The 12,077-nt window shown below is 40.5% G+C and overlaps 1 protein-coding gene across 1 annotated transcript; it reads left to right on the top strand.

Annotated features, from left to right (window-relative positions):
- The first annotated feature begins 7,089 nt into the window (after positions 1-7,089).
- Positions 7,090-10,640, top strand: LOC119916413 (neurexophilin-1-like). Its single transcript, XM_038736411.1, has 2 exons — positions 7,090-7,371; positions 7,948-10,640. The coding sequence occupies exons 1-2, from the start codon at positions 7,312-7,314 to the stop codon at positions 8,644-8,646; spliced, it is 759 nt and encodes a 252-aa protein (XP_038592339.1). The 5' UTR covers positions 7,090-7,311; the 3' UTR covers positions 8,647-10,640.
- The last annotated feature ends 1,437 nt before the right edge of the window (positions 10,641-12,077 follow it).

Raw genomic sequence — 12,077 nt, 5'->3', positions numbered from 1 at the left:
CAGGCTGTAAGTGGTGGTTCAGGTGGTTCTGTTCCTTCTCTCTGGCTTGGGCGCAACATTGTGATTCCATACATGTCTGGAGTATCAGAGAAACTCAGGAGGATTTTCAACAAACATAACATCCCTGTGTTTTTTAAACCCAAGAACACACTAAGACACACAGATGCTGGTACACCCCAAAGACCGCACACCCAAACACAAGAAAAGCAATCTAGTGTATGCGGTCCAATGCAGTGAGGAATGCACAGACCTGTATATTGGGGAGACTAAACAACCACTACACAAACGCATGGCTCAACACAGAAGGGCCAACTCCTCAGGTCAAGACTCTGCAGTCTACTTACATCTGAAGGACAGAGGACACTCGTTTGAGGACCACCAGATGCACATTTTAGACAGAGAAGATGGATGGTTTGAAAGAGGAGTCAGGGAAGCCATCTACACCAGGGTTGAGAAGCCGACATTGAACAGGGGAGGGGGTCTACGCCACCACTTATCCCCCACTTACAATGCTGTCCTTTCATCACTTCCCAGGAAACTCAACAAACGTAACCTATTGGCCTCAGGTGAAGATACCAACGATGGTTGTTCAGTCTTGGCCACAGGTAGTCTTAACGACTGTAACGACTGTCATCACAGCAACAAGGAACACTAACGAACCAGCGGTATCGATGACCCGGGATAACGACCCCACTGAGGTTAAATAGCTGAGTTTCCCTGCCAGTCAGTCAGAACTGAAGAAGTCCTTTGGATGAGGGACGAAACGTCTTCCACTATCTTCAACCAAGTCCAGTTGCCCTTGATTTTAACCTTCGTTGGATAACTATGACCTGGATGACTGAGAATCTTCATAGACATCGGTCAGGTGAATGTTGCAGCTTTGCAGGAGCAGGAATTTGTTGCAATACTACTGGCTCACCTACAGCCAGAATAGGGGGCTATGGCAGCAAAACAGGGTTAGGAAGTAGCTGCCACTCAGTACGGTCAGGAGTCAGCTGGGCCACCAACTGGATACAGGAAACAGGAGTCGGCTGGTCAGCCAACAGCAAACATGGCCAGACTGGACCACATGACAACACAGTCTTAGGGGTGCAAGCCAGTATAGTCCCAGGAGCACTGGCTAGCTGAAGCCCTGGGGCACTCACCAGCTGTCTGTGGATCTCTGAGTAGCTCTGTCTCTGTAGCCCTAGGCAGCTTCGTTTCTGCAGTGTTGAGCATCTCCATCTCTATGACACCAGGCCGCTCAATCTCAGGGATGCCGGGCAGTGAGACCTACGCAGCATGAACAGTGGCAATGATGAGGTGCTGGGCAGTGAAGAGGACGAAGAGCTGGTCAGTGAAGAGGACGAAGAGCTGGTCAGCAGTTAGTACGAAGATCAAGGTGAGGAGCAAGTCAACAAAGACTCGGTGGAGTCAAGTGATGGAGACTCCAGGGTGACTGCCCATAGGGTCAGGAATCATGATGTCCACTTCTCCTCCTCTGGCCTCCATGGGTCCCAGAGAAGATGGCCATGTGAGTCACTTCAAAAGACTGCTAGTTGTCAGTGTGGCTTGTCAGACAAGGTTCTGGAGTCAGCTGGGCCGCCAACTGGATACCTGCAACAGGAGTTGGTTGGCCTGCCAACTGAGCACCAGAGGCTGGAGTCAGCTGGGCTGCCAACTGGACAGTGGTGGCTGGAGTTGGCCGGGCCACAGGCAGACGATCAGGTAAGACAGGGGAAACCTCCATGGTGCTGGGCAGCAGAGGGGCAATGCAGCAGCAAGTATCCCTCATGGGGATTTCACTCGACGTGAATCAGACGAAGACCTAGCTGGATAGCTAGCCTTGTAGATAGCCACCAGAAGGCTAGCGGCTCGTGCTTCTTCTGACTACTTGGCCCGCATAGAAAAATAGGCTAGTAGTGTCATTGACCCAGAGTCTTTCTGTCATTGTGAATCCCCTTCCACAGGGAAAGCAGCCAGAGGATCAGGCAGACATGCAGGCTAGCTGCCGAAGCGCTAGCCGAACAGGATACAGGCAGGACAGGCAGAGGGCTACCAGCGCTAGCCAAATAGGATACAGCCTGTCAGCTAGATGATACAGGCAGGAGAATGCTGCCAAACAGAAGGCATGCTGGTTGGTTGGTAGCTGCTTGTTGCTAGCAGGCCAGGAACCAGGCATGTGAGGGCTAGCTTGCCGATGGCTAGCAGGCCGACGGCTAGCTGTCTGGAGCTCAGCGCCAGCGGGCCAGGGATCAGGTGGCCGGATACTGGCTGGCAGAGGTGAAGGCCGGGGGTTGTTAGCCAACTGGCAGGAGATCAGACTGGAAGCAGCTTACTGAACAACATTCAGGCAGTGACAATGGCTGGTGGTTAGAGAGTGTTAACCTCAGAGTCACAAGAAGTGTCCAGGCATAGCTAGTCTTTCTTCAGCTAAGCAAACAATGCCAAGAATATTCACCAATCTCGGTTTTGCCAAAATTCTCTTTTCCATTAACTTATAAACAAATTTACGGCGCTTAGTGTCCACAGAATTGAAATCCACATTTAAGAGATCATAGTCCACTCCACTACTAATGTCTGCTGGGCCCATATTGGTCGCGTCATACTGTCAGGAAGGCACGGAGAGTTGCGGGTTAATTGCAGCATTTTAAAAACTGAAGTCAGTTGTAAGATTTACATCATCAACAGACTAGACAACACAATTTAGGTCCACCACATGAGAAGCAACGTCCACACAGAAAGAATAATCCAAATAAATCCAGCAGGGTCCAAACATGTTACAGGAGAGACACTCAACGTATGATGACAACACGCCAACAAGAAACGGAAACCCAGACAATTTATACAGAAGTACACAAGCTTATCTTATCTTAACACATGTTTCTTTTACTGTGACTCCTTGTTGGCAGAAGAGTGTTCATTTTTATCTCTTATCAGCCATGGATACATACTGCTGTTCATAAAATTAATAGTTGAAATTCATTTTCGGTTGGGCTGCCGACCTGTCCAGGGTCTACGTCGCCTTTTGCCCGATGTCACACAGGATAAGCGGTTGACGATGGATGGATGGATGGAATTAATTTTCTGTTTTTGCAAATAATATTACTTTCAGGGTGACTCCGTTTTCTAATGTGTGTAGTGCTACAGACTCTTCAAATTGCCATGGTGAAATATACAGTTTAGTTTGTTGATAGGTGACACTACAGAAATGCCCGTATAGATTTCCAAAGAAGCTTAAAAAACAAGGGCAACTGGACCTGGTGGATACTAGATTACGTTTCGTCCCTCATCCAAGAGACTTCTTCAGTTCTGACTGACCAGTAGGGAAACTCAGCTATTTAACCTCTGGGGGGTCGTTTGCCAAGATCATTGATACCACTTAGTGCTCCTGGCTATAGTAACGACATTCATTATGGTCGTTAGAGCCATTCCTGTTTAGATATTTATATGTCCTCATCTGTTAATTGAGTTAGGTTTATGGGTACTGTAAGCCTCACCCTATTTAGCATTTATAAGCAGTATATAAACAACATTGGTTTATATGATCAAAACTGGTATATAAGAATAATAGTGACAATCTTTATTTAAACATTTTTCAGAGCAGAGTTAGAAAGTGAGTTACATGCAACAATCAAGATAGATCAGTCCAGAAAATAAAAGAGAATAAAATAACAAATAAACAAATTGAACAGTTGAAACACACTAAGTAAAGGAAAACAAATGGATGATATTTAAAGTGTATTATTTGATTGTCATCTGTGCTTCTGGTTAAACCAGATTATGATTGTATTGATCGAGATGACACACTTTCATTTTGCTGCAAGTCTTGGTGTGTGTGTGTGTGTGTGTGTGTCTGTGTTTCACTTTTCTGCTCTGTACTACAGGCTCATACATTAGGCTTATGATGTACTCATTATTAAATTCAGACAGTGAACTCTTTTAAGTCCCTTCTTAAAACATACTTTTATAGGAGAAACTTTCCCGATTGTATTTGACTTTATTTTATCCCTTTTATTTTATTTCTATTTTACTTATTTTATATTTATTTTAAACATGTATTTTAGTCTTTTCAATGTTTTCTTGCTTTTATCTTGTATTGTTTTTGTATTATTGTCTTTTGGGTATTATTGTCTTTACACTTGTTAAAGCACTTTGTAACTTGTTTTTGAAAAATGCTCTACAAATAAAGATTATTATTATTTATTATTATAAATCATTAAAGTCGGTCAGTTTTACCTGGAACACGGCAAGAAGGTAAATGAAAATGTTTGCCTGTTGCTCAGTAAAGCAACAAAGGAAAGGGCCAATAGAAGAGTGTAGCACGTTCTCTCTAACTTTGTCCTGAATTGGAAGTGACATTTGATACTTTTTAAAATCTTCTTCCTTAAACTGACCCAAGAAATTGAATCCGAGAAGAACAAAACCTGCAATGTGACCTGAGCCACAAGCAAAGGCAGATTGCAGGAAGTGCAAGATTTTCTAGTTAATCCTAGATTCTATGGCCCCCAAAAAATCTAAAACGTGATAGAATTAAATTACTACTGGAATCATCTTTCATTTTCATCCTCAACTTAATGAGGCAATGTTTGATCAAACACAAAATAATGTTTTAATTTGAATGTTGATGAATCACAGTTTTTAGTTTGTTTTATTTTTCTCCAATGACTAGAAACGATTCACACTACTATTGCCTCTGCACATGTGCAGTTCTGCATGTAGCGTGACTTTCCTGGTCTTGAGGCTGATAGGAGATTAAGAGCGTGCAAACATTATCATTATCCTTTGTATTATTCAAATAACAATTGTGCAACATGCAGAAAACCCTGCAGCTGTAGAGGCCTAATCTGTACCTGCACAAACTGCAAATAATGTTTTAAAGTCATGACTGTCAGTGGCTGCTGGTGGTGTAGCACAAAAGATCTGGGCCCAGAGGGTCCATTGTCATGTGACAAAATGTTGTTTGTCTTTGATCCAATTATCCAGAATGTCTTGAGTAATTATTACTGATGTAACATCTTAAAGGCCCTCAAAACGTAATTTCTCAATCAGATTCTTTCTGAGAGTAATGCTTAATGATTACCATTTCAGTCCAAGTCAGAACAGTTTTTGGTTTATTTGACATGAGATATTTCCCTTATTGTGTTTCTCTCTGTGCCCTTCTCACTGATTTTCAGCCATGTCCTTCTGAGCACCAACCAGGATTTAGCAATATTTGAATCAAAATTGATGACAGTTGTGGGGCTGTTGGCTTATAAATCCAGGCTACTGATCAAATCTGATCAAATGACACCCACCACAGTCCTGGGATCTCATTCATAAAACTGTGCATAGAAACCTCACTAAAAGTGTCATTGGGCCCAAAAGCCACAATACACCAAAACATATTCAATATATTGAAAATATTCAATATAATATTCACAATATTATAATTGGTCAGTGAAACGCCATATTATAATATTATAATATTGATACATACTGACTCCATTAAGAAAAGGAGGCAAATTCTGACAGATAAGCTACAAAACGGAATTTAAAGTGTGACACAGACGTTTTTTTTGGTGAAGCTGAAGTTGTTTGGTGGGTAAAAAACACACTTTCACGCAACGCTTGTGCACTGGAGTAAAGGGGGCACCGGAGCACCACTCCTTTGTAACTGATCTACAGGAAGGGGCATCGCTCTTGAGAAGTCGCTGCCTGGAAGGGGACACACACACGCAAGGATGACCCAGGTACTAATTTGGATTCCCCCGTTTGAATAGAGATTAATTTGGCTGTAAGACATTTATTTGGCTGTACAAGCAGTCCACTCTCTTAACAAGGCTGAGAAAAGAAATATGACTTGTTGTTAATGACAAAAGCAGCACACTGAAAGATTTACTTAATAAGTGCATAAGTGTTTTTACAAGCAGCACATCACAACCACACGCTGGCGCACAGCGTTTGGCTCGATAAGGCAACATGTGATAACAATACATGAAAAGCACTCTAATCGACTGACGCATTGAAAACGGCATCAATTTAAATTTGTCCTCCTGTTCACCTTATTTATGAGAATAAATTGCACTGCATGCAAGTATTAATTAATATGATTCCCGATTAAACTGTACAACATATCTGAGGCATTCTTTTGCCGAAACAGATGTTTGTGTTTATTATCCTACATCTGGTTCTTTTTGTGTGACCTTAAATGATGTTTTTTGCGCACTTCAGGGAAAATCAATCAAACGGGTGTTTGTTTATTCAGAAAGGCTTTAAGCCTATAATATGTTACCCAGAGGCAATATTTCGATTTATTTTACACAATAGGGCCTATTCATTTCAAACCGTTTCATCCTTCTGCCATGTGAGTCGCCAATTCTCATTTCTCCTCAAATGTGCGTACATGGTTCAGGATTTCCGCACATTGTCATTGTTTTTTTGTTTTTTTTATAGATCACAACCTGTGCTTGGGAAATGGTGTACGCACGTTTCCAGCCCTGTTTTGTAGGTACGCAGCGTTTATAAATGAGACCCAAGTGAAGCAAATTTGCTGAGTTTGTGAGTGTTAAACGCTTAATAAATGACACTTTTCAAACAATGCTCTCATCACGAATGACGATGTGACCAGTTTTTAGGGGATTTTATCATAATGAAGCTAATAGTAGGACAATCACATCTTATTTGGTTGCCCTATTCCAGCTCAGCCTGCACTTTATGTGGCCACAAGATGGCAGTACCGCATTGTCTTGGATTAGTTTGCCTCCCAAACACCATGAATGAAGTTTCAGTTATTTTATTACCCACAGCATAATGCATGATGTTTGTCAAGGCGAAGGAGTGGAGATCTTGTCAACACTGCATATCCTTAAAAAAGGGTATGTAATAATAATAAGCTTTTTGAGGGCTAAGACTTATTTTTAGGGTTCAGGCTACAATAAGGGGAGGGGTAGGGTTGGAGTTAGGCTTATAGTTGCAATGCAAAAGGTTTAGGGGTAAGGGGCTTGGAAATGCATTATGTCGATGAGATGTCCTCACGGAGACTGTGGAACAAACGTGTGTGTGTGTGTGTGTGTGTGTGTGTGTGTGTGGGTGGGTGAATCAGAGAAAAGGGGAGAGAGAGTGAGGGCAGGCACAGCAAAACTGAGTGTTGAAAATCTGGAGATCTGAGAAAGCCTCCCAGTGTGCGTGCTGTGAGTGGAGGCTGCAGAAGGTTTCCCGCCAGTGCAACTGAGTCACTCTCTCAGCGTTTAATGTGGATGTCGCTGTTCAACATGGACTTCCAAAAGTTAACCCGGCCTGAATGAACTTCTGGCGAGAGTGGATGGATCTTCAGACAGGAATTTATGCACTATGGAGATGTTTGCCAGGCAGTGCTTTGTTTGGACACTTCTGAAAGGAACTTTTTGTTTGGTAAGTACAAGAAACTAGAAGCACTGAACAATTAGATGCATGTCACATTAAAAACAAACAAAACTAACCCTAACCCTATTTACACAAGAACTTAGTGTTGCCACATACTGAAACTTATGTGACTTCTGCAATTATTTTCAGCCATATTTTTTGTGACAGTTTTACACACATAAAAAATAAACTATTAGCTACTTAAATACAATACTGTTTTGGAGTTTAATTTAACAGTGAGTGTGTGTAGTTAAATGCTTCTTACAGGCAGTTGCATCAGTAATTAAAAGGGACCATTCTTCAGGATAAGTAATTTTATATTTGGCACCTCAGAACATTTTTATGGTAGTACTACTTACAAAGCAAATCTGAATGCAGTATTTTTCATCAGTGTTCATAATGTAAATTATGTTTTCAATATTTCTTTTTAACATTTCGCAAGTTTTGGGCTGTAAAATAGATATTTTTAGGGAATTATAACCGAATAACAGATTGTTACTCTCTTTTTTCACCGCTCTATTTTACTTATTAATTTACTTCCAGTTGTACTCAGTGTCCACCTTTCTCTCCTGATTGTCTGTCTAGTTGGTTCTTGGCAACTTCACCTTCAGCAAGAGATCATCACCTGAACTCAACAGAGACCAAGACTTGTCTTCACAGAAAAACTGGGCACCTGAAACTAAGAGTTTGAATCAGAACACCAAACTACCCATCAATCCTTTTATTCCTCTTTCAAAGCAGGGACTTCTGGAAATACTTGGAGCAAACGCCCAGTCGTCTTCCAACCCATCCTTAAAGTTAAAGCTTCGTCCCATCATGACGTTCAGCTGGGGCGAGTTTTATTCAAACATCAAAACTGTCAAACTGAATTTGCTGATAATGGGCAAGATCGTGGATCACGGGAACGGCTCTCTCGGAGTCTACTTCCGCCACAACTCCACAGGTGTGGGCAATGTGTCTGTCAGTCTCGTCCCACCGATGAAAGAGGTGGAGTTTGATCTGGAGCGCCAAAGTGTGGTCAACCCCAAAGACTCGAAGACATTCAACTGTAGGGTAGACTATGAGAAAACCGAACGGAACAAAAAGGTGATGCTGTGCAACTACGACCCCTCCAAGACATGCGCTCAGGAGCAGACCCAGAGCCACGTTACCTGGATGTGCTCCAAACCCTTTCAGGTTATCTGCATCTACGTGTCTTTCTACAGCACAGACTACAGACTGGTTCAAAAAGTCTGTCCAGACTACAGCTACCAGAATCCAGGAGCCTACCTTCGCACAGGTTAAGCAGATGTCGAGCCAAGCACAACAGTGGAGAATAATGTTTCAATAAACCCAGTTTGAGCAGCTATGAGCAAGTCTGAGGGACTGTTTTGGAAGTTTTTAAAGGGATTCAAAAGTTTAGCATTTCTCTAGAAAATGTTTTTTTTTTCAAGTCCTATAATTCACCAAATAATGTTAAGTCTATGTTTTTAGTGCATCTTGCTTGTCAAAGACTACAAGAGCTGTATTAGACTGTTTTCACCCAGTGCATATAATTAGGAGCATTATTTTCATTCTCAATTGATGTGATTTTTCTTTTACATTATTGAATAATCTTTCGGTTTTATGAAATGACAGGAAGGTGTGAAAAATGCTCATCACAACCTTCAAATTACTTGTTTTGTCCAAAACCCAAAGATATTCAGTTTACAATCACAAGACAAATTAAAGCAGAAAATCCTCACAAATGAGCAACTGGAGCTAGGTAATCTTCTTTTAAAAGACTGATGTGAATAATTAATCGATTCTCAAAATAGAAACAGATTTTTCTATTTACCAAACGAACGTCAAGTAGCCTAATCCTTGTAGCTCTATACATAATTCATCCCATAATACTTTGCAGCTAGACAATAGCAAGTGTTTTGGTTTGTAATGGCTAATTTAGGCTTAGGCTATATCACCATCCATGTTTGTAACGCTAAAGATAACAGACTATATACATCTAATCAGGATAAACCATTTGCAACATTGTTATTTTGCATTTACATTGTACACTTCAGTCATTATGTTCTCTCTCAGTTTGATGATGTCTGGAGAAACTGCTGTTTAAAAGAGCACAGAGTGACCATGAAAGTCCTTTAAACTATCGTACCATTCAATAGTCCTGCTTTACAAACAAGATTTAGAACCAGATTTGTACATTTGTGAGTTTTTCCATAACTGAATTTGTTTGATTTGGTCCGATCAGTGCTTGTTACAAAGCTGAGGGAAGATGTTTATTAAAGTTTAGACCTTGTGTAGGCTATAAACAACAAAATGTACAGGTTTAGACATTTTAAGTTGACCCCATTAGCAACCTATTATTTCAACTGGTTGAGAAAGTACATAGTTTGTTTCACCTACTAATCAAAGTGATGATGATGATACCCATGTACTCATGGTATATCTGATGTTATTGCTGTTGCCCACATGTAGATATTGGCTAGGGATGCACTGATCTGTGCTTTGCGTATCGGCCGATGCCCAGTAGGCCTACTGATCGGATACCAGTGTTAAATAATTAAGCTGTATTTCTCACTGTGAGATCAGGCTGGAAATCATTATTTTATGCATAAGGCAAAATCAGGCTTGACTTAGATATTGCTTCCTAACTTTGTAAAACAAAACGCTGTGTTAGCTCTCCTGGCAAAATGTTCAGGTCTACCAGCACACTGCTAATGCATCATGTGGTACACCTGTAATTGAACTGAATAGATCGGCCAATCCAGCTATTTGAGTCAGTATCTGAAATCAGTATCAGATCTGTGCATCCCTAGTATTGGCTGCTCTAATCTTATAGTGCAGATTTCAATGCAATAAAAACAGCTGTGCACACAAGGTGACACGTAGTTACTCTGTGACAGCTAATCAAACTTCTTACATGCGGTTTCCCATTGGTTGTGAGAGTGCTGTGCCGGGCCACAATTGGTCCTCTAAAACAGCGGTTGTGAATAGTGAAAGCCATGTAGGGGTTTGGGGTTGTTGAGTGGTTCAGGAGGCCCAGAACTTGGCAGGAGCCCTGTGTAACATGCCAGGAATTAAATATATCTGTTTCTGAGTTGTTGTCAGTTTCAGCCTGGTGACTGCACCGCCGGTGGTGAAAGAAGTATTCAGCTCCTACACTGAAGTAAAAGTACCAATATCACACTGGAAAAATACAAGTAAAAGACCTGCATTGAAAATCATGTGAAAAATTCTGTAAGTATAATCAAGAAGATGTACTTAAAGTATTAAAATTAAAACTACTCAATGTAGAAAAATGGCCCCTGTGACCTTTATACTCTTATATATTATATCTTTGGATTATTATTACTCGTGCTGTATGATGGTTGAGGTGGTGCAGATTCGTTGCTATTTTGTACAGGACTGCCACTAATAATTGTTTTCTCCATTAATGTATTGCTTGGTTTGTAAAAAATCACAAATGCCATCACAAATACCCAGAGCCCAAGGTGGCACCTTCACAATGCTTTGTTTTGTCCAACCAATAGTCCAAATTTCAAAATGATTAAAAATACATAAAAGTGATTAAAAGGAAAAGCAGCATACCTTTATATTTGAGAAGCTGGAACCATGAAATGTTTTTGCATGAAAAATGACTTTGACGACTAAAAAAAATAGTTGCTGATTAATTGTCTGTAAATCAACAATTAATTGATTCATCGAATAATCATCAGCTGTACTTGTGTATACTGTTGGGTAGTTAAATTTTTTAACAAAATCTATTTTATAAGCTCTTCAGGTCGTTTATGCAAAAATATTAATAATCTAATAAATATAGTAAAGTAAAAAGTACAGTATTTCCCTCTGAAATGTAGTGGAGTATTGAAAAGAAAAGACTCAAATAATTAAGTACTACAAATCTATCAAATCATCTGCATTGGCAAGTAACCTTTTCTACTCGGTGAATGGATGTTTAATGAACCAGACACACTGCTGCTAACTAGATTATGTGGGTGACAGAGGTGATGCCCTGACCGCATGGCTGATGGCGCCTCGGACAAACCCTCACACAGCTCACTGATCATTGTCGTCTACATGCCCTCCCTCTCCACCACAGCTGTGTTCAGAGGCCCCTGGGCCAGAAAGCTCCTGTTAAAAGCTACAAATACAAATCAGCCAGTTCTGAGCTTCAGCTGATTTGCTGCAAAGGCTGCTTCTATTATTAACTCTTTCAACACGTCCTCCAACTGAAGGCTGGTTTAAACATATACAATATGTAGAATAAATAGTATCTGTAGTTTTTAGATGGTAACTGCATGTCAAGCAGTTCAATTTCAGTTTCACCTCAGGTACTGTAAGTCGGCAGTGGTGGAGGAAGTATTCAGATTTTTTATTTAATTAACTGAAAGTAGCAATAGTGCAATATAAAAATACTCAAATACTTACAAATCCTACATTTATTGTGAGTTGAGTATTATTAAATATACTAATCCCTTCCTGTGAGTATATCTTCTGTTGCCAAGTTTTCTCTATGGCAACATCATATTTTATATGATCATGTATTTTGTATTGAAAATCTGTATTTAGTAAAGCTTTTAAATATATGCAGTGTAAAAAGCACAGTATTTCCCTCAAATGTAATGGAGTAGTAATGGAAATACTCAAATGAAGAACAAGTACCTCAGCTTTGTACTTAATTTAATATGTAATAAGTTTCCACTACTGTGTGTCAGTTGCCTTCAGTCCACTTCTCA

Source organism: Micropterus salmoides, unplaced genomic scaffold, assembly GCF_014851395.1.
Source record: "Micropterus salmoides isolate LMB-PRFRI ecotype aquatic unplaced genomic scaffold, ASM1485139v1 Ms_hic_scaffold_21, whole genome shotgun sequence".
Lineage (NCBI taxonomy): Eukaryota > Metazoa > Chordata > Actinopteri > Centrarchiformes > Centrarchidae > Micropterus > Micropterus salmoides.
The sequence above is the reverse complement of the archived record's forward strand: the minus strand, read 5'-3'. Positions and strand labels throughout refer to the sequence as shown.